The sequence below is a fragment of the Xyrauchen texanus genome, chromosome 18 (genome assembly GCF_025860055.1).
Source record: "Xyrauchen texanus isolate HMW12.3.18 chromosome 18, RBS_HiC_50CHRs, whole genome shotgun sequence".
NCBI lineage: Eukaryota > Metazoa > Chordata > Actinopteri > Cypriniformes > Catostomidae > Xyrauchen > Xyrauchen texanus.
In genome coordinates this window covers 15,128,785-15,150,072 of record NC_068293.1, presented here as the reverse complement: position 1 = coordinate 15,150,072, position 21,288 = coordinate 15,128,785, and the positions used below count along the sequence as shown (strand labels likewise).

Sequence of the window (21,288 nt, the reverse complement as noted above, 5' to 3'; positions counted from 1 at the left end):
AGTCATAGGATAACAGTAGTTGGTTCTGTAGCCAATCAAACAGATCATTTCTTAAGGGGGCTAATAATATTGACCTTGAAAGTTTTTAAATTTCTTTAAATCATTATTTTATTCCAGGCAAATTGAAATAAATAAGGCTTTCTCCAGAGGAAAAATATAATAAGAAATACTGTGTTAAAATCCCCTTGGTCTGTTAAACATCACTTGGGAAATATTTGAAAAATAATTCAAATTTCATAGGGGGCTAATAATTTTATAACAATTCTTAACTGTATGATAATTAAGATTTGGAAATCTAAAACTGTAGACATTTCTGTGGTAAACCATGACTTGTGACATTTTTCATTTAGGGTTAATTGCTGGGGTATTGTTGTAGACTATTGATCAGTGTTCTACCCAAGGCACATTATTTTTTAGTTTAAACATGATCATGATCAGGATAGTGTTTAATACTGCCCAAGCACATACATTTAAGAGATTAAGGTCTATTTTAAAACTAAGCATTTACAACTGTAAATCACATAATAATTCATAAGAAGCTTACAATTGTACTAAGAGTATGATGCTAAATAATAAAAAGAATAAAAACGTGGACAACATTGTGATTTACACATTTATATTGTTAAGTTTAAATGTAACAGACATTTAATTTCCCATTTAACTAACTATAATGTTCCTGACTTTAAGCAGCACCATTAGCTCTGTACATCTTCCTAGAAGAGGGCTCTGTTTGTGCTTACATTTTTGCATTCAGATTTCCAATTTCGATTTTCTTTTATTTTTATTTGGAGATGCAAAACGATCATGTAAATGCTTTGTCAACCTACGCATTCAAGTTCGATAGATGGATGACAATGACATTAGGCACACAGTGAATTTTTTGCATTTTAAGTCAAGTAAACTTGACACTTTATTTTTTGGCTATGATCCTAAAATTCTAAAGTGTGTAACAATGCTATGGAAGCATGCATGCAAGATTAATGTCAGTGAATGTTTTGGCATTGCCATGACATGAGAGATGTTCCTGACATGTGACACCTACACAGCACTGAGATAGAGGTCATCATGGGAGCATAGCAAGTGGTCAAAATGGGCAGAATGACAACTTCCTAGTGTGTGTATCACTCATACAGAGCTAATGCATGTTGATAAAGTCAGGAACTGCAGCTGTATTTACAGATAGATAGTAATGTAACCAACATAGACAGAGCACATCCCATCCCAGACACTGCCCAGATACACACAGAGATATACTCAACTGGTAATGGGCTCATTTGTTTTAATCTTCATCTAACATTTGAACATCTTCATGAAAATTAAGGATCCACAGGAACACAACAGAACATATTTATCAATCACAATGGTAATAGTTTTTTTCTTTCTTGACATTTTACTGAAAGGTTCTAAACCATTTAAATTAAATTTGGAAAATTTGGTAGAATACTTCATTTAAAATGTATGCTACATAAGTGCAATCCCCAAATACAGGATTTACACATTTAATGATGAGCAAGGGCGGCATTATAACCAGGCTCTCTCTTTTTTTTTCTGAGACTGGATCAACCAAATCACTCAGTCAAAATGCACGCACACACATACAAGCATCGGTTCAACAACCCTGATTTTCTATTCACGTTAAATGCTTACAGCCAAGGGTTTCAAAACTAAACTTTAAAATAAGAATATATTTCAGGTATTAAATAATTTCATATAAAAAAGGTACAAGTTCCCTCCCACCCCAGAGTTTCACATATATATTTTATGATACATGTACGTTATACCCTTTCCTTACAGCAGTGTCCATGCAGTACCTACTGTATAATAATAATGTCACTCTTTTTCTTAGTGCTTTTGTATTTCTGCTTGATACTTAATAGCAAATCGGCACAAACACGCAGAGAAGCTATGTTATAGATGGTTTGGCTTTTTCATATTGTGATTATAATCTGGTGTTAAAATGAGTATTATTTTAATGCAGTCATGTTTCAGCCATCAAAGATAAACAGAGTGGAAAAGGAAAGTAGCATATCTGTAATCGGCATGTGTGCCAACTACCACTCACTTGTCAGTTTAGTGTTTTGGTCCCGTTTGGGTGGAGCCGGTGGAGGTCCTCGCCGTAATGTTGCATAGCCTGAGATGTTGGTGGCCACGTAGCCGCCCTTTTTCTGCTGGCCCAGCAGCAGCTCTGGAGGAGGGGGAGGGAGAGCCATATCGTCCATGGTGGCTACTGGCTCCAGCTTGGCTGAGATTCGGGAGGAGGTGAGGGAGCCAGGTCGGGTCATGGACTTCCTTTTCAGAGTTCTATTCAGATCTTCCAGGAAGTTGGTCTGGATGGACAGATTGCCCTTGGGGGAAGTTGGAGGGATCTGAGAGTTAAAAGATGATATAGGGATTTGTTGTGGAGGTGGAGAAAGGGCAAGCGGCTCGGGTGGGCCACTACTACGGCAGTGCACAGCCACAGGTGGTGTTTTCTTCAATGAGCTCTGCTTCCAGGAGGATGTGCTGGAGGAGAGTTGGGGTTGGGGGTTCACCACGGCCACTCTGGGAGCCCCGGTGTGCAGTTCTGATTGGAGAGGTGGGGGAGGAAGGAGCTCTGAGTCTGGAGGAGGTGGTGGGAAGTCACAGTCCAGGGGGAGAGAGGGAAAGTCTGAGCTGGGCTGGCGATACTGACTTGGCTTCCCTTGGAGAGCCAGAGGCAGATTTACCAAGTTGATCTTACCTGGTTTTGCTGCCCGAGGTCCTGCAGAGGAGTCCTTGGAAGGTGATCCTGTTGTAGAAGATGGAGTTGAGAGGGAGTTGGATGTGGGTTGACTGGTTTGAGCAAACATGCTCACCAGATCCTCCACTTTCTTGGACTCCTGGTACTCGATGGAAGAGTTTGACTTTGCGCTGGAGTTTCGATGTGGGGTCGGAGGGGGCTTCTTCCCAACTGAACCAGTAGAGGAATTTGATGATGTTGATGGGGATTTCTTCATTGGTGACACCATTTTCCCAGAAGGGGCAGGAGGTGGACTTGGAGCAGGAGGTGGAGGGAATTCAAGGCTACTCTCCGGTGGAGGTGGAGGAAATTCAGGCGATTGGGGTTGAGCCTGCTCACCTGGCTGCCATTTTGGTTTGATTTTTACCACAGGAGGAGAAATAGGACCTTTGGATCCATCAGGGGTGTCGGGAAACTGGTTTACAATCTGCTTTACAAGAAATTGGGTTGGAGAGATGGGGGCAGATACAGGTGGAGCTTTGGAAGAAAGGCTATATTGCTTAGGAAGTGTGGGTGGAGGTTGATTGGGACTGTGGCCACTGGAGAGGCTCTGCTGTTTCCTTATGGTTGCTGGAGGGGTTGGAGACAGAGTCGGCGGCACAGGGGAAACAGGGGAAATGCTGTGACTAAGTTTCGGAGTAGTTTGTGGCGGAAACCCAACAGTGAATGTTTTTGGTGGGGCAGGTGGAGGACCTGCAAACTGCTGAGGAGGTGGAGAGAAACACACTGGAGGCTGTGAGGGTAGAGGAGGCGGAGGAAGCGGTGGAGGCTCATCATCTGGCTGGACAGGTGAAAAGTCATAGGTCATATTAGGGAACTTCTGAGCTAAGAACTGCTGCAGCCCGTTGGAGCTGAGGGGAGGTGGGTATTTTAACAGCTCTGAGGCTGGTGGTGGAGGCAGGATGCCATTACGGTGTAGGTTACTGGTTACTGCCATTACTGGGGCTGGCAGCTCATCTTCTTCTGGAGGTGGAGGGGGAGTATACTGGGGGCTGAGGGGGGCATGCTTCAACACCGCCATGGCTGACCCAGGCACTGGCATCTCTGGAGGAGGAGGGGGTGGTGGGGGTGGAGGGGAACTGATGTCAGGTTCTACAATATTATTCATCACAGGTTTGTGACACTGTGGAGGTGGGGTTGGTGGCACAAGTAGTTGTTGCTGCAGCTGTGCTGCCAACAAGGGGGTAAGTTTGTAATGGTTTGGTGCCTGGGAGATGTTTTGCAGCCTAGCAATGGTACTGTATTTGGTAAACATAACTGAGGTGGAGTGGTGGGTGGGGTTGGGGAGTGGCGGAGGTGGAGGAGGCAGAGGTGGTGGAGATGGAGGTGAGGGGGAGGACATTGGGGACACACCAGAGTAGCTGCTACGAGACTGGATAGACTGTGGCATCTGGGGTATTTGGGGAAGCTGCAGAGGGTATGAAGCTCTAGCAGGCTGTGTTGGTGGGGCAGAGTCCATTCTCATCTGTGAAAATGAACAAACCTAATGAATGAATGAGACCAAAAAAACAGCAGTGTCACACAAGTGTACAATATTCAAATTAGTTAAGTGCAAGAAGATATCCGGCAGCCAGTGCAATTAAACAAGTGACATGAAATGGCATGAACTATTATACAAAGTCTTAATGGAAGAACTATTAGTACAAACAAATACAAAGATCTGTTCTTCCAAAATCAGGACACTTTAGGGACCCTTTCTTATATCATAAAGTGCTTTTGAACTACCGGGCCAAACGCTTCTAAGCACAGTTAAGTAATGGTTTAAGAAGCATTTCTACTTGAGCACGATACGTGGTACGATACGATTACAAATCTTGGAAACACTTTACAATAAGGTTCCATTTGTTAACAACATTAGTTAATGAACAAACAATGAACAATACTTATTAAGCATTTATTAATCATTGTTAATGTTAATTACAACATATAGTAATACATGTTTAAAATCAAAAGTTGTTCTTGTTAACATTAGTTAATGCACTATGAACTAACATGAACAAACCATGAACAAGAGTATTTGTATTAACTAACATTAAGAAAGATAAATCAATTATGTACAAACATTGTTTGTTCAATATACCCAATGCATTAACAAAAACTTTATTGTAAAGTGTTACCGAAATGGTTCCCAAAACAAGAGCTGTCCTATGAGTGGTGCTTACCTTATCTGGGAATATCTCCCATTAACAGCACAGAACAAACCAATTAACACTCCAACCATTATGAAATGGGTTAATCAAACTACAACAACCGTGCATTGTCTGTTAAATAAAAGCTAACACAAACCAACACAACAGGTGTCCAACACCAGTCCCCAGTTACCCTGCATTCATGAAAACGACCATAAGATGAACCGCTACACACATATATCAGTGGTTAGTTGCTTTTGAGATTCACATGATATCAAATATAAAGGACTAGGGTGTGACAGTTTTCTACACTCCTAACCTCGATCACCACCCGTGCATAAGGGCAAAGACTTTCCAGACTTGACTTTCACATCCTGGGTAGACAAACAGAGAGGGGGTATAGGAAGACATAAGTTTAATGTCCCACAATCATTCTGACACAGATGGTCCTTGTCCTCTGGGATTGACCAATACACTGAGAAAAAGCATTCAGAAAAACTTTCTATTCAGACAGCTGTATGTGATGTCATATCCTGTTTTGCTAATTCTATTCACAGGCAATGGACATAACTTCGAACTACAATTAAAACACTAACACTATAAAACCGCACATATATCTTAGTTTCTTTCTGTTTGGTGTATAATAACATTTAATTATTTTCAAGTTGAAGTTACTATTACAACTATTATAGAATGGATTTTACCAATCATTGATGCTGATTGGTCATTACCATGTTAAAATATAGTAACAGCTACAATGTGAAACACCTGTTCACCAAGCTACTATGCAGCACCAATAAATATCTTCTAGCGGAAGGATGGTAATTAACGACTTAACAAAACAAGGTTTTATTGAAAAATTGGGTCTGAGATATTTTTACTATGGAGTAACAGCTTTATAAAAGCAAGCAGGCTTCTATGTTGTAAATGTAGTCACTGCCTCTCGTACGTTATTGCTTAAAAACAGTCCTACACAACAAGATATTTTAGAATGGATTTGGATAAAGCAGCCATCACAGAAAAAAAAGCTAAGGAGTAATGAAATGGCACTAGGATGAAGAATAAGAGGTGGAATGTAAAGCAGAGCATGAGATGACAAGTACAATTCTCTAATGGTTACCTTGGTGTCATCTGACTGATTGCCTCTCTTCCAGGCCTCAGAAAATATGGAGCTGACCACGCTCTGAGAACGCACATGACCGGAGGATGTGGTCTCTGACACACCGCTGTCTGATTGGCTGGAGTGGTTGGATTGAGATTCTGTTGGCATGAAAGAGTTAAACTTTATCAAAAATCACACTTGACTCATCTATTCAAGAGAATTGCTTACTAAAATGAATGTCCAAATTAAGAGACTAATATTGGGCAATGGGGTCTGGCTTGCATTCTATTTCTGAAACATCCCAAAGGTGTTTGGTGGGGCTTTGTGCCGGCCAGTCAAGTTATTCTATACCAGACTCACTATTTCTCTACAGATCTAGATTTGTGCACAAGTACATTGTCATTTTGGAAAAAAGGCCCACCCCAAACTGTTGTCACATTGTTAAAAGTACACAATTCTCTACAAAGCCATTGTATGTCTTCAATGGAATTAATGGAATAGCTAAACATGCTAAATAAAGGGGGTGTTCACAGACATTTGGCCATATAGTAAATAGAAGACTGTCTCATGTGGAAGTTTACCTGTGTTTCTACTGCTTTACTGTTGAACTCACCTGGCAGACTGGAAGAGCTGGAACCAGACTTCATACTGGAGCTGGACAGGGAGGACCAATCATGAGCCGCCTCTGTGCGCCTCATAGCCTCCTGGTAGTTCACATACAGCTGCTTGCCATACTGCATTTAAAATCACATAGATTCAGCCATTGCCACTTTAAAGCACCAAGCAATAGTCAATTTACACAAGGCAGGGTGATGTCATCAGTCAAAGAGTTGTTACCTTGGCAATGCGTAATCCGTTGACCCATTGATGCAGTGTTCTGACATCATCACAGCACAGGTACTTGATGTACTGTGATTTCTTCTGAATCTGAGGGTGCTAAATGAGGAAATCAGATGACATGTTACATGTATTGATGCATTTTATTGTCTGTGTGTGAAGCATAGACTCAAAATTCAGATTGTATGAGCCATGTTTGAATAACTGGAAATGGCCATTCTATATCAATACGCCAAGTACACACACAGTATATGTTTTGGTTAAACTAATTATACTTTTATTCCTGGTAACCTACATTTTAACCTCAAGAGTTTCATAGCCTCCAACAAGTAGAAAACTGAAATATTAGATAATGAGAAAATATAAATACAGATCAAGTTTATACTTGTGTCAAATGTTTTTCTTGTGCTTTGCGGTGTCAGCATAAACTCATTAAATATTTTTACAACAATGTTCAGACCCGAATAATACAATTTAGACTACAAAAATGTCAAGCAGACTGGGATCTGTCTTTTATAGGCTCAACTGCATCAAAATTCCTCTGGCAAAAGCCCTCTCTTCTGTCTGCTTTTACCGCAGAGGAATGGAAATCTGGAAAGTGCACGCATCTTATGACAAACACTAGAGATATGCAGAGTCACAGACATGTTTTACTGATTCCACAACTTATAAATGATTGTTTTAGTCATGTGAGGGCATTTTCAGACCATAAGACTTTAAAGAGCACAACAAAATGTGTGTCTTAAGTAATTGTGACTGATGTCTGATAATGACAGATGAGAATTTTAAAGCTTTACAGATAATAATTATAAATAGTTTACATGAAACATGAAAGTGGAAAAGCTGATAATTGTTCCTCACCTTCAGGACCATGCAGTAGTCAGTCGGTGCTTTATACTTGCTGCGATAGTCCTGACCCAAATACACATTAACATGATCCAGCTGCAGGAAGCAAACCAGGTCTCTAGAGGCCTACAAATGATCACAGATGAGAAAAAGGCAAAAGATTGCATTTTAGAACTTAAACAAGAAAAATCTGTCATAGTTTAAATGAGACTTTAATCTTTGGGAATGCACTTGTATAAAGCAATGCAAGACCATTGGAATACAATTCATCTTTAATTATTAGTAATCAATGTAGAACTGTGCAGGTCTTACTGCAGCAATAAAGACTTCTGAAATGCAGGTGCATAAAGTAGAGACATGCGATTTCTTTTCTAAGCAAATCAGACTTCATATTTTTGCTTGGCAAATAATAATATTCCAGGCATAAAACAAATCCATAGAGTTACAAAGTAAGAACTTGATCCATAACTACGGATCAGAATATAGTGACTTGGGTCAGCAAACAACCACCAAGAGCTCCCTTGCAACCACCTAGCAACAATCAAGAACACTCTAGCAACAGCACAGGAATACCCTAGGAACCACTCAAAACACCCTGCATATTGCATGGGCAAACACTACGTTCTTCAGAAAAGTAAAAACTAGTTATTATATTTCTATTATGAGAATATTTGAGGAATTTACATTTATTCATTTAGCAGACGCTTTTATCTAATGCGACTTACAAATGAGGAGAACAACAGAAGTGATTCATCCTAAGGGAGAGGGTAGGTAGCAATGTGCTGTTTTTTTTGGTTGCACTTACAGTATGTGTACTTTCAGTATACTTACAGTGTACCTGCCCAAGAAAGTACTGAGTAAAATTAGGTAACGACATCTACTTAATATGGGTTAAGGTTAGGGTTGGGTTTAGGGTTAGTACCTAGTAATTACTGCAGCTGTTGTAATTATATAGTAAGTAAATAAAAACAGTACTGTAAAATACGTTTTTACTATGACAACTTGGCCCAAAATAAAATTTTGTATTAAAAAAAATCAAAACTCCCTTATCTCAAGAATCAGTGATTTATAATATTCCATTATTTAATACAGTACTGTGGATCTGTTCTAATAGCCTTGTTTGCTTGTTTATATTGTCTTTGTGACAATTAACCTTAGAAATTTAATTCAGCCATTATTTTCACATAAATATTGTTTACTGATGAATCCACTAGGGGGAGCACTACATTTGAGGAAAATTACATGGAATAGTGGAAACGGACGTGAATGTTCTTGGATGGATTGCAGCAGGACTGAATTCTGTACACTGTCTGCTTTCAAGTCTGGCTGGTCAGATGTGCTATCAATGTTAGGTGTGAAACATCAATGCAGATGACCAACAGCTGTAAAGCCAGAGCGATGGCTTGAGGATGTGCAGCAGCTGCTCTTTTATCTCTCTCTCTCTCTCTCTCTCTCTCTCTCTCTCTCTCTCTCTCTCTCTCTCTCTCTCTCTTCATCACCCTCTGCTTCCCTGTTGTCTGTGGGTAATGAGCAGTCACTGGCTCATTCCTCCTCTAAACTTGCCCTCATTAGCGTATCTCTAAACAGGGAATTTGTTTGTGTCAGCAGAGAGGGTGAACTGAGCCAACATCTCTTGAAAAGCACAGAAATGATTTGATAGCAGCTGATAGCAAGTGTGTTCTTGCTAAAACAATTAATTGATCATGATCTCCCTTTGCTCTGTCGAAATGTAGAGACAGTATAGTAGTAGACGGACCACTCACATAAAAATGAAAGGGTATTTTTGTATGAGAACTACTGTGTCAGCTTTGTGTGTGTGTGTGTGTGTGTGTGTGTATCCACTCCTAAACGTGTTTACACTTAATGAGTATTCGATACGAGCATATGTGCACTCATGCACATAAAATCTCTCTCATGTGAGAACATAATCCCAGAATCTCTTTTTATATTGTTAATAGAGATCTCTCAGTCATGGAGAGGAATCTTAGGAAGATTATAGTGCACATGTGCATTCATTTATAGTAAATCTGACACCATACATGCTCACAGACAATAGACTAGTGCATTAGAGAGCGTTACTCATGTCTTGTGCGATTCTTATAATGGGCACGTTTTAAGTGGCATGCATTCTAACTAAAATGTAATATGTTAAAGTGGTATATAGTATGAGAGTGATTATGCATCGGTCAGCAAGTTTATGTGTGTGTTTATGCTTGTGTCAGTCACTGAGTGTGTGAGAAATTGAAAAGAGCATGAATTTCAAAATTATACAAACAAAGAGAGAGAGAGACAGACAGGTTATGAGATAAAGCATGTGAATGACAGAAGGAAAGAGACACACATTAACTGACCTTGGCTTTCCCCTTTGGCACATAATATATTCCAGAGGCTCGTAACAGAAAGTAGCGCTTCTTCCAGGATTTTTTGCCGTCATCTTTGAGCCAGAGCACCCCTTCCATCTCAGGCACACTGATAGAGCTACCACAAAAACACTCCTGCACACACACACACACAACTATTTATCAGCGACCTGAGAGAGCATAACATTTCTGACGTGACCTAAATAAGTCATGATGTTTAAAGCATTCAGGGAGAATGTGTGTATTTGTGTGCAAGTAGGTTCATAGTCTGTCTCACCTCCAGAAGAGCCTCTTTATTTCTGTCTGCCATCTCACACGTCTCCTTCCGCCCCAGCAAATAGTTCTGAGGAAACACATGATTTAGGGAGATAATGAAGTGTCTGGTGTAAGCAAATGATGTGTGACTGACACATAAACTGACAAAACACACTGATTTACAGATTTACTTTGGCATTAATCGCAACAAAACTTTTGAAAAAGATGGAAAAGTCAGTGCAGCAGTCTGGCCAGAGAACACCCAGAGACACAGCCTCCGCTCAGATCAATTATTCAGCTCAGTTCAACATTTGCATGACACTGACCTACATCACACACAACCCAATGAAACTACTGATCCATTGAGTATTTCACTACCAGAACATCCATACCAAACAAACATATATTTCTGTCACTCTCCAACTCTCTTTTATACCTAATACAAATAATTACAATACTATTCTGAAATAAACGCATGCACATGACCGATACTGATTGAACTTACACCAATTAGTGCCGAGTGTGTCAGAGATCATGTGTGTGTCACCTGAGGGTTCTTGAAAAGTGCATATTTCTCAATACGTTCAATGAACATCAGTCTGTTGGTGCTGTCCCTGGTCCAGTTCAGCAAGTTCTCCACCAGGTTCTCATGATCCTCAAAAATTCTCTCTGGAAAAACAAGGAAGAGGACAAAATGAGATGGGCACACAGCAGAAAAGAATGACCAGTTTAATTTCAAACCGAAATGCCGACAAGACAAGTCAGGTCAAGTCAAGATGCCGAGGACTTGATAACTCCCTGTCATCAAGGTTATGGCCTCCTTCTACCATTAACATTGTTGACCAGAAGTCACAAGACTTTTCTATAAGTGGTAGACTGTCAGAAAATGTATAGCCACAGATAAATTATCACATTTTAATTAAAAGCAATTTATATATATATTGGATTTAGTGTGAATGAGCAAAAAACATTTTATCATTTTATCAAATTTTTTTAACCATCTCAATACAATTTGTAACAAAAAAAATATTTTAAAAAATATTTTAAATAGAATTTCTATGACTGGCTAAATGTATATGCTGCATATGGTATAAATGTATCTACTGTACTACTACAAAATATTAATAATGTATTATTTTGAATTAACATTTTTGACAGATTTGTTGTTTGGCAGATTTGTTTGTTTAGTGCACATCCATCAAAACATTTTGACACAATTGGTACTCATTTGGATGGAATAATGGTTTGACTCATATGACATAATATTGCAGTAATTTTATTAAGTCAGTTCCATGCTGATCAAATACTGTACCTGAGTACAATCAGCACTTATTTTTCTTTCCTCATTTATTAAGGCCATCTCAGCACTACTAGTTTGAAACCTCTGTTTTTACTTTCCTAACGCTATTGTTTTCCAAAGTATGCAGATGTTGTGGACTGGGTTTTTGAAAGTCTCCATTTTTGGTGGAGGAAAACGCCATTCTAATGTAGAACACAAAAAGGATCAACTACACAATATACTGCATTTACAGAATACTTTGCCATTTCATTGAGCACTCTTATTCTGATTAGATTACACTTCATTTGTCCTATCACTGGGAAATTGATCTTGAACTAACACTTGTGTTGCAAAAACCGCATAAACATAAACATCACAATTAACTGATGAGGAAGAACACATGATTACAATCTAAGGGTAGGTTATTGGTCTGTGTCTGAATCCCCATGTAACAGCAGTAACACAGCATACAGGAGATCCCACAGTCAGTGATGCAAAGTGACATTTATCCAAATAACTATATGGGTTACTGGCCCTGCCTTGCTCTCTTCACAGACCACAAAGATACACGGGTCCATCTCTGAGGGAGGAAGTTCCCTGTAGCCATTTTGGACAAGAATTTATGTATAATTGTTTTGTATAATTGTGAGCACTACACAAATTTAAAATAAGTCAAAATGTCAAACCACTGAGGTAAATCAAATTGATACACTTAAAGATGATTTAGCAAAATGTGGGCCATAAGATCCATGAAAAATATTAAGTATTATTTCAAAAGACATTTAAAATACAGAGAAATGTTGGCCCAAAACTAAGTGGAAGTACACAGCATGTCTCAACTCGACAACACAATAATGTGCCCATTTTAATGAGCAACACATACTATAAGTGAACTGATGACTGTATGTGCATGTAAAAAGCTTCATTGACTATAATGGGGATGATCATGTTGTTCTGTAGCGTTGCTCAAGAAGCCCCGCTCTTTCGTCCTCGTACATTTTTAAACATCTGCACGGATGGCGAGCAGCAATATTTGCATGAAAGGTCATTTTATTGATTTTATTCTGTCAGCAAGGCCTATTTTTTATAAATAACTTATATCATTTTAGTATTGTTTGATGTTAATTTTATCAAGGAGCATCGCAATATAATTAATATAATAGAAAAATTATATGAAAATAAAACCACAAATAATTTTCAATAACACTGCCTGCAACAACTAAGATTGCGAATTGTATTCAGTAATTGCTTTTGTAATTTAGTTCGATTCAAAACGCGTAGCCTACCTTCCTAAAAATAAAGAAAACTAACTACACGGACAAGATAAAAATATGCTTTTTTCTTTAGACCCTTTTTGAGGGTATCGGCTCTGCCTTTTGTTCACACGGGATTGGTCCCAGCAATGTTTCAAGGTTCTGATCCAGGGAACAAATTTTCCTGCTTGCGTTCACACAGAAGGGTCCCCAACATTGATATTGGAATATCCCGGGATCAGAGCCCGGTGCGAATGAGGTTTTAGTGATATTCCTGAAGAAAAATTAAAATAATTAAATCCCTAATCTGTCAGATTACACGGGTCAGTCTATTAGGTGATTAAAAGTACTTGAAGAATTAACAATCCCTTACACTCTTGATCCTTATACCAGGATTAAGCCTGATTCAGTCACATCCCAACACTAAATGAGTGATCTTTAACCTGGACACATTCAGCACCCTAAAACAAACAATGAATAAAAACCTACTAGCTGCCAACAGCAAGAAATGTTTAATTTAAGAACAATATTAAAATTAAACACAAGAAAATTCACTTCAAGACATACTTTATTATTACATATGAAATCTCTTGTGTACAGTATATATGCACTCACTCTGAACAGAGGGACAGAAGCCACTCACAGACTAAGGATATTTATAAACTATAAACTGCAATAATTCATCAAAACAAAATACCTCTGTAAAAGATTCTGCTCTTGTTATTATATTAGTAGTATAGCTGTTTTAAGAATTTTTAGATATTTCTACAGAAAATAAAAATAAAATTAAGAATACGATTTTTTTGCAGTATATCTTAGCCCTAATATCAAAGGTCTTAGTAGACAAAAAAGTTATGCTTCAACATGGATTTTCATCATAGAATTAGTTATAAAATATAATTGTGTCTGCAAGTCATAGCAGACAGATAAATGCTAAAATATAAACTCTTCAAAACAGTTATATCCTATCTTTCAACACCTCTCATGACAAGTTAAAGCCAGTGAACCCAGTAAGTTTAGCATAATATGCACAAGGACACTTGGGTGAACAAAACATCTGACAGACTGCATATTCAAATTTGAAATGCAGAGGTTAGGGGTTCAGATCAGGTCTTAAAAATCCCTAATTTATCAAACCAGATTTCCCATAATTCCCCTAAATTCCCCCATTCCATCCACAACTGTCCGAGCACATCATTAATTCCACTGCCTTCTAGTAAAATATTATTGTCCTAATATATTTGGATTCATGAAATATTTACTGTATATAGTAATATGTCATCTACCTAGTCTCATGCTGCCCCTCCCCCAGACTGCACATGATTGCATGGGGTAATCCTATTGGGATTTCAGACATACACTTTGCTAATCTAAACTCATTGCTACTCTGCAGCAGTAATCAAATAAATCGAATAGGACCAATGTTATCTTTTTGAAGACCAGCGAAAAATAAAAAAGATGTGCATTATGATCCAGCTATCATTGAGCTTGATCTGATCTGCCATTAATCCACTTTTTTATTTGTCTTAATGTTGTAGCTCTCTTTGGATGATACTTAGAGTGGTAGAGGAAAGAAGATTTAGACTAGTCAGTAATGGCATAGTCTCATCAAGGGGCTTTGGCACTCTTTCCACCTGGTGATAAAATGCATTTTTGGTGATCTGATGGTTGGTTAGCACCAAATACAGGTGGAAACTGGGTCGATAACATTTTTTTGATCGGATTATTGGAACCACATATGGCGGTAGTTAAAAACGCATGTGATATAGAATTTCAGGTGTGAAACGCAATCCATTCTAAATGCATCCTGTGGAGTGCCTCCCCTCACCTGTCAATCAACCACTACATAAATAAAAGTGTTTAAACTTATGTGCGGCTTTAAAAGGAAATTACCATCTGATCGTAAAATTAAGATAAGCAAGATAGCAACATGGATTGTATTTAGTGTGTCTGATATCAATATGCTGAGACACAGATCACTAGATCACACATCTGAAGCTAATAACAGAGAATTCTACTCAAAATATAGCATTTGTGCTTAATCAAATTTCAGCGTCATCTGGGAGAAACATTCCCTGTATCTTTCTTTGTCTTTTATGACTTTATAATCATGCAGTAACACACTGACATAGTGACTGATGAATGTCATCCTGAAATCAGAGATCCTCCCCTCGAAATCCGAACACAAGTGGTCACAGGAGACACATTTGAGACGCATGGTAATATCGATTGGAAACAGCGATGTGTCTCAGCTGATCACTTGTGATCAATGCTGTATGATGCATATAGCACACAAAATTGACAAGCTTTTCAAATTTGCAAGCTTCAATCTGGCTGGCTGCCACGCAAATTCCGAGAGTGAGGGTGCAATGGTTTCTCATTATTATTATTTGTATGGGGTTTTGCCTTAATATATAGGATGGTGGAAAGGTGACAGGAAGGATGGGAAAATGACTGAGCTGGAAACAGATTGGGGTTGGATGCAGAATATGTGCTATTGTGAAAGCCGGCAGGTCATGACTCCACCAGCGCACAGGTTTTTATCATTCTGCTGGGAAGTTGTATACAAAGTATCAAGCTGATACAATGAGCAAATCCAAGGAAAGTCACTTGGTTAGCCAATTTTAGTGATGTTCACGGTGTGGCATTTCAAATCTTAAGACTTTCAAGAGTTCCAGTTAGCAGCTAGTAAACAAGATATCCACTAGCTCAAATGTATATGTATAAGATTTATGTCTGTTTATAATCAGTAATCATAACTTTGGGATAAATGGAAATTCTGACCACAAGTCTACATTTTTTCCCAGTTCATTTCTTCTGCATTGTCTGTTCAACCCTTTGCTGAGATTTCTGCACCATTATTTGAACGAATGACCACTTTGTTTAATATCTGATCCAATATTAAGAGATCATCAAATCCAGATTTCCCACCCCTTAAATGTCACAAAAAAAAACAAAAACTGTAGTTAGTCACCTAACATGATACTCAGAGACTCTTCTTCCTGTCTAAGTGGGTGGTTCTTGGCCAAAATAAGCTACAGTGTGGACCAGACTCTGGCTCTGTGAGAAAGGAAAGTATGGACCTTTCTACAGGCTCTTACCTATCTGGAGTTCAGAGAGGATTTCAACCAGAGACCAGTCCAGGCTGTAACCACAGTGGGATTTGTCTAGCAGGCTGTCCAGCACTTGACGCACCGTCTGTCTCTCGTCCACCATCATAGTCTTCGAGCTCTCGTCTGATAGGTGCACCCGGATTACCAACTGAAGGGAGAGATAAGACATGACAACAGCTATGAACTGTATGTTTGTAGGTTTTTTGGGTGCTTGAGATTAGGGCTGGGTGGTATGACAGTATATACTGTACAGTGCAATGGTAGAAATGTGTAAACCGGCTATCCAGTTTATACGGTGGTATGCTCGCTGTGTGAATTTAAAAATCTATCACCAAGCAGACAGCTGGTCTACTCTGCAAACTGTGTTGCATACAAGCACTTCAGTGCAGATTTTTTTTGTTTAGTACTATTATAAATTGAGTGATGTTGTTTTGAAGCATTGGTTTATGGTTGCCAAGCAACGTTTCAACTTGCTGTATTAATGTTGAATTTATTTGATATGCAGTCTAAGGTGCACTCTTAATTTTTCTGAATAATAATATATTTTGGAATGTGTCCATCAGGCTCTAAATAAAAAGTTATATCTATCTATATATTTGTTACCACAATATAACATAAATTGCAAATAAATTGAATAAATTACTAAGTCCTAACCCAGACTTTTCTCTCTCATCTCTGGGTCATGTCTTGACATCTGTTTTTATGACATTTCACTGGGGATTTTGATCTTTTGAAAGCCCCCAGGTATCCCTTCACCTCAGCTCTGAGATCATCATCAACAACAACAACAACAACAACATCTACATCCCACAGATGAGATGAAATGATCTAACCCTTCCACATCTGCATTTCCACATGCATATCATCTATTTAAGTTTCTATTTATGTCAAATAAAAGTCCTAGCAACAATAATCCTGTGAACACACATAAACCCCTCTCTCTCTTTCTGACCTACATTTTACCATACGGATGATCAAAGGCCAGATTCCAATCCAGTAAAAATGGTGCCCAGAATTCCAAGCATACATAGAAACACATACAAATGAGAAGGAAATCATGAATGCACCCCCAATGCTCTATAACCCGACAGCAATCATACAGTATTAACCTACACAGGTCATTAATCTACCATAATCTACTGCAGACAAGTTAAACCTCTACAATAAAATCTCATTTTTTCGCTCCTCCATGGATACATGTCTCTGTTATTAAATCCTGTACTTACAACTGAACCGAAACCTCTTTACAACACATTTGAAAAAAACTTTAACGTAAAATATTGTAAATAAAACACATTTTTAGATGTACAAAGTATGATTTCACCTTATAGTTAAGAGTAACAATGTATTTTTATAACAAGAAAATACATGTACTTTTACGATTAACTACTGTTAAAATTACGTTATGTACATTGTGTTTTTTATGTTACAGTTTATATTGTTTAGTTCATGTTTACTGCATTTTTTTAATGTCAAATGTGTTGTCCTGATGGTGTTTTGTGTTTGTGTGGTATGTGTATTGGTCTTTGACCACGTTTACATACACTTAAGAAAACTGATTATTCCAGGGTTTTTGCAGAAAGTGGCGTTCTGAAACGTCATGTAAACAAGAACACAGATTTCCTTACGCTGTTTAAGGGTTTAACACACCCAGGTTTCATGTAAACACATAAGCAGTTTTGTTTTAGGTTTTTCCAACATTTCTGGGAGTACAGTGGGAAAAGTGCATACACTATAAACTATAGTAAAGTAGTAAAATATTGTAAAACATCGACTGTCCCTCACGTTCACGTATATGTACTCATACATGTGGAAGTTTTACGTAAGAGGGAAACCATATTACAGCAAGTTGCGATTAAAACAAACACATCAACAACTCTGGTATATCTGGAAATAAAGAGTAACAACAGAGAATATAATAGCGAAGTCTTCATTAGATGCAATGTTTGTTATTTACACAAGTGTCGTGGGGAAATTACATGCTGTGGAGAACGCTGCTTACTGAACGAGCCGCATGTATATGGGAGTAAAGAGAAAGCTGCAAAGCTCATGTAAACGCATACACCAATTTATGAGCCTTAAGCAGCTTTCTGGTGTCCATGTAAACATGGTCACTGCACCTGCAAGGGTCACTCCTGCTGATCTTTAAGAGATCATGTGGCCTTCTGTGGCTTTTACAGTGATTAACAATATTTCTAAAGGAAAAGCACATTTTGGTAGTTCCAGTAGGTTCGTATTTTTACATTATATAATTGAATATGTAACACTTTACAACATTTGTTAATGTTAGTTAACTTAAAAATTATTGTTCATCGTTAGTTCAAGCATTTATCAATGCTGTTTAATGTGAATTTCAACATACACTAAAACATCTTTACAATGAAAAGTTGTATTTGCTATCATTAGTTAAAGCACTATGAACTAACAATGAACAATTGCATTTTTGTAAACTAACATGAACAAATATTAATATATGCTGTAAAAGTATTGTTCATTGTCATTTAAACGCATTAACCAATGTTAACAAATGGAACATTATTGTAAAGTGTTACCATTTAATGATTTGGCAGATAACCGTAAAATATACAGGCAACAAAATGACATTACGTGATGCCAGAGTTTTACCGTAAATTCAACAGATTTGCAGATTTTACTGCGTAGGGATAGGCAATATCAAATATTTAGAATAAATTCAATATTATTTTGTTGACAATATAAAATTAACCAATATCATGAACATGCTTTTAATTGGCCATGAAATGCCAAATATTTTGATAGGTTTGATTTATTCAGTGAATCATTTTGATCCTTTTGAACTGTCTGTTTCAACAAATCTCTTTAAAGCACAAATGTTCATTAATTAGTTTAAGCCATCATTAAGAAATTTGTAATTTTACGTGCTTTAAAATATATTTAGTAAAAATGTAAACAAAAATATATGTACATTCATATATATTATATTAAAAAATAATATTTTGGTAAATTATGTCACTTATTGGTCAATTTTAACTTTTATTGCTATGTATTCATATATTAAAGCATTTAAATGAAAATTATTCAATAAAATTCTTCCATGTCTGTGTTCATTTAGTGAAAAACACTATATTTTTACTTCTATACTTTATTTTTAATAGACCAGGCAACAATAGCTACTTGTTTAATCAGTATTTCCTTTGATTAAAAAAAGTTGAGACATATAGAATCAAAAAGTTTCTAAAGATATCATTATTTAGCTATATCATTCAGTTCTAAAAATATAGCTTCTCTCTTATTTCAAATCTTTCCTATGTTTTCTCTCTCCGTACATCATATTTGTTAACAATTTTGGGAGATTCTTTGAGCGATATCTCTGGTCACGTGACATCATTCTTCCTGAGCACTGCCGTTAATCCAGCAGCTTGTTAAATTTCTACATTCTCTCATTCCAGCTTAACTCTGAATTTTAAGAGCACATTTACAGAGATTTTACTCAGAGGAATATTCCAGAGCAGCATCTAAGAGTCACTGGTTCAGTTTGTGTGTATCGTGACCTGACCCAGAAAACATTTCATCAGGGCTGCTGACACACACACACACACACACACACACACACACACACACACACACAGAGAGAGAGAGAGAGAGAGCAGACACACACAAACACACTGAGAGAGCAGACACACGTGCATACAGCCAAATGCCTAATCCCCTCAATGTGTTTAAGTTGTTTTGATGATCCCATCTTGGCTGTTAGCATTAAAACAGCCTTGTTGCACTTCCCCAGATAACATCACTGAAACCTCACTGACAATGTCCTGACACAAGACAACCATTTATGATTACACTATAATGATTACACAACTATTTGGACACTTAATTAACACTTCAAAATGTTGAAATATCACTGCATTAGATACAAAATATCAAACCAAGCAGTGTTTGCAATCAATTGACGCTAGAACTTTTCTCAGAACTAATGTCACATTTCAGAGTCATTTTCTGCAATTACTTTTAACCAACTGGTCTCAAGGTGATTTTCAGTAGAAGACAGTTCCCCTCAAGTTCACACAGGTGTCCTAGCACAGAAACCACAGGTGTTGCTCATCGCATTAAATATATACATGCTCCACTAACTTTGACAACCTGAAAGTGTCCAAATACTTTCTCAATTTTGAACAATATACCAGCCACAACATTAAAACCACCTGCAAAATATTGTGTAGGTCTCACTCGTGCCACCAAAACAGCACAAACCCGCATCTCAGAATAGCATTCTGAGATGATATTCTTCTCACAACAATTGTACAAAGCGGTTATCGGAGTTACCGTAGACTTTGTCAGTTTGAACCAGTCTGGCCACTATACGTTGACCTCTCACGTCAACAAGGCATTTCCATCCGCAGAACTGCGGCTCACTGGATGTGTTTTGTTTTTAGCACAATTGTGAGTCAATTCTAGAGACTGTGGTGTGTGAAAATCCCTGGAAATCAGCAGTTACAGAAATACTCAAACCAGCCCATCTGGCACCAACAATCATCCATGCGATTATCTAATCAGCCAATCATGCAGCAGCAGTGCAGTACATAAAATCATGCAGATACGGGTCAGTTAATGTTCACATCAACCATCAGAATGGGGAAAGAATAAATAATCTAAGTGATTTGGACCGTGGCATGATTGTTGGTGCCAGACAGGCTGGTTTGAGTATTTCTGTAACTGCTGATATCCTGGGAACAGTCTCTAGAATTTAAACCATATGGTTACATATATGGTTTACAAAAAACCATCCAATGAGGGGCAGTTCTGCAGATGGAAATGCCTTGTTATTGAGAGAGGTCAACAGAGAATGGCCAGACTGGTTCAAACAGACAAAGTCTACTGTAACTCAGATAACCTCTCTGTACAATTGTGGTGAGAAGAATATCAGCTCAGAATGCTGTTCTGACATGCGGGTTGGACCTGTTTTGGCTGCATGAGGGGGACTTACACAATGGCAGATCGGTGTATCTATGATTTATAATTTGAAACCTATTTATATACTTTTTTTTTTTTTGGTGCAATACTTTGCTTAATTGTGTTTGTGCTATACTTTAAAAAATAAAAAAAATAAAAAAAAAATCCACTAGGGTTGATGGTTTGTACATAATATAATTCATTCATGCATACATTTTATGTGAGGCCAAATACTTCTTGGGGGCCCTGTACATCTAAACCTGCCAACATAGACTTAAACATCCACTAAACATCTGAAGTCAACAATCAGGACAAAACAAGAAAACATTTATCCTCCAAAGATTAAATACTTGCATTACTCTGTTAATATGTGCTACAAAATCATTCCGAGGTCACAGGAGACCTTAATTCAGCAGTGTAAATG

General features: G+C 37.8%; 1 protein-coding gene across 5 annotated transcripts in view; it reads right to left on the bottom strand.

Annotated features, from left to right (window-relative positions):
- LOC127658656 (ras-associated and pleckstrin homology domains-containing protein 1-like) overlaps positions 1-21,288 on the bottom strand; it is a 173,682-nt gene that overhangs the window by 61,169 nt on the left and 91,225 nt on the right. For 4 of the 5 annotated variants that reach the window (XM_052148045.1, XM_052148044.1, XM_052148043.1 and 1 more), the window contains 9 exons: positions 15,921-16,080; positions 10,835-10,956; positions 10,310-10,375; positions 10,024-10,167; positions 7,688-7,798; positions 6,827-6,925; positions 6,603-6,723; positions 6,008-6,147; positions 2,063-4,223 (listed from right to left, as the gene is read on the bottom strand). In XM_052148045.1, coding sequence (XP_052004005.1) covers positions 2,063-4,223; positions 6,008-6,147; positions 6,603-6,723; positions 6,827-6,925; positions 7,688-7,798; positions 10,024-10,167; positions 10,310-10,375; positions 10,835-10,956; positions 15,921-16,080 — 3,124 coding nt within the window. Of the gene's footprint in view, positions 1-296; positions 4,224-6,007; positions 6,148-6,602; positions 6,724-6,826; positions 6,926-7,687; positions 7,799-10,023; positions 10,168-10,309; positions 10,376-10,834; positions 10,957-15,920; positions 16,081-21,288 lie in introns of those variants that run through there. The other variant, XM_052148047.1, reaches the window with a different exon arrangement.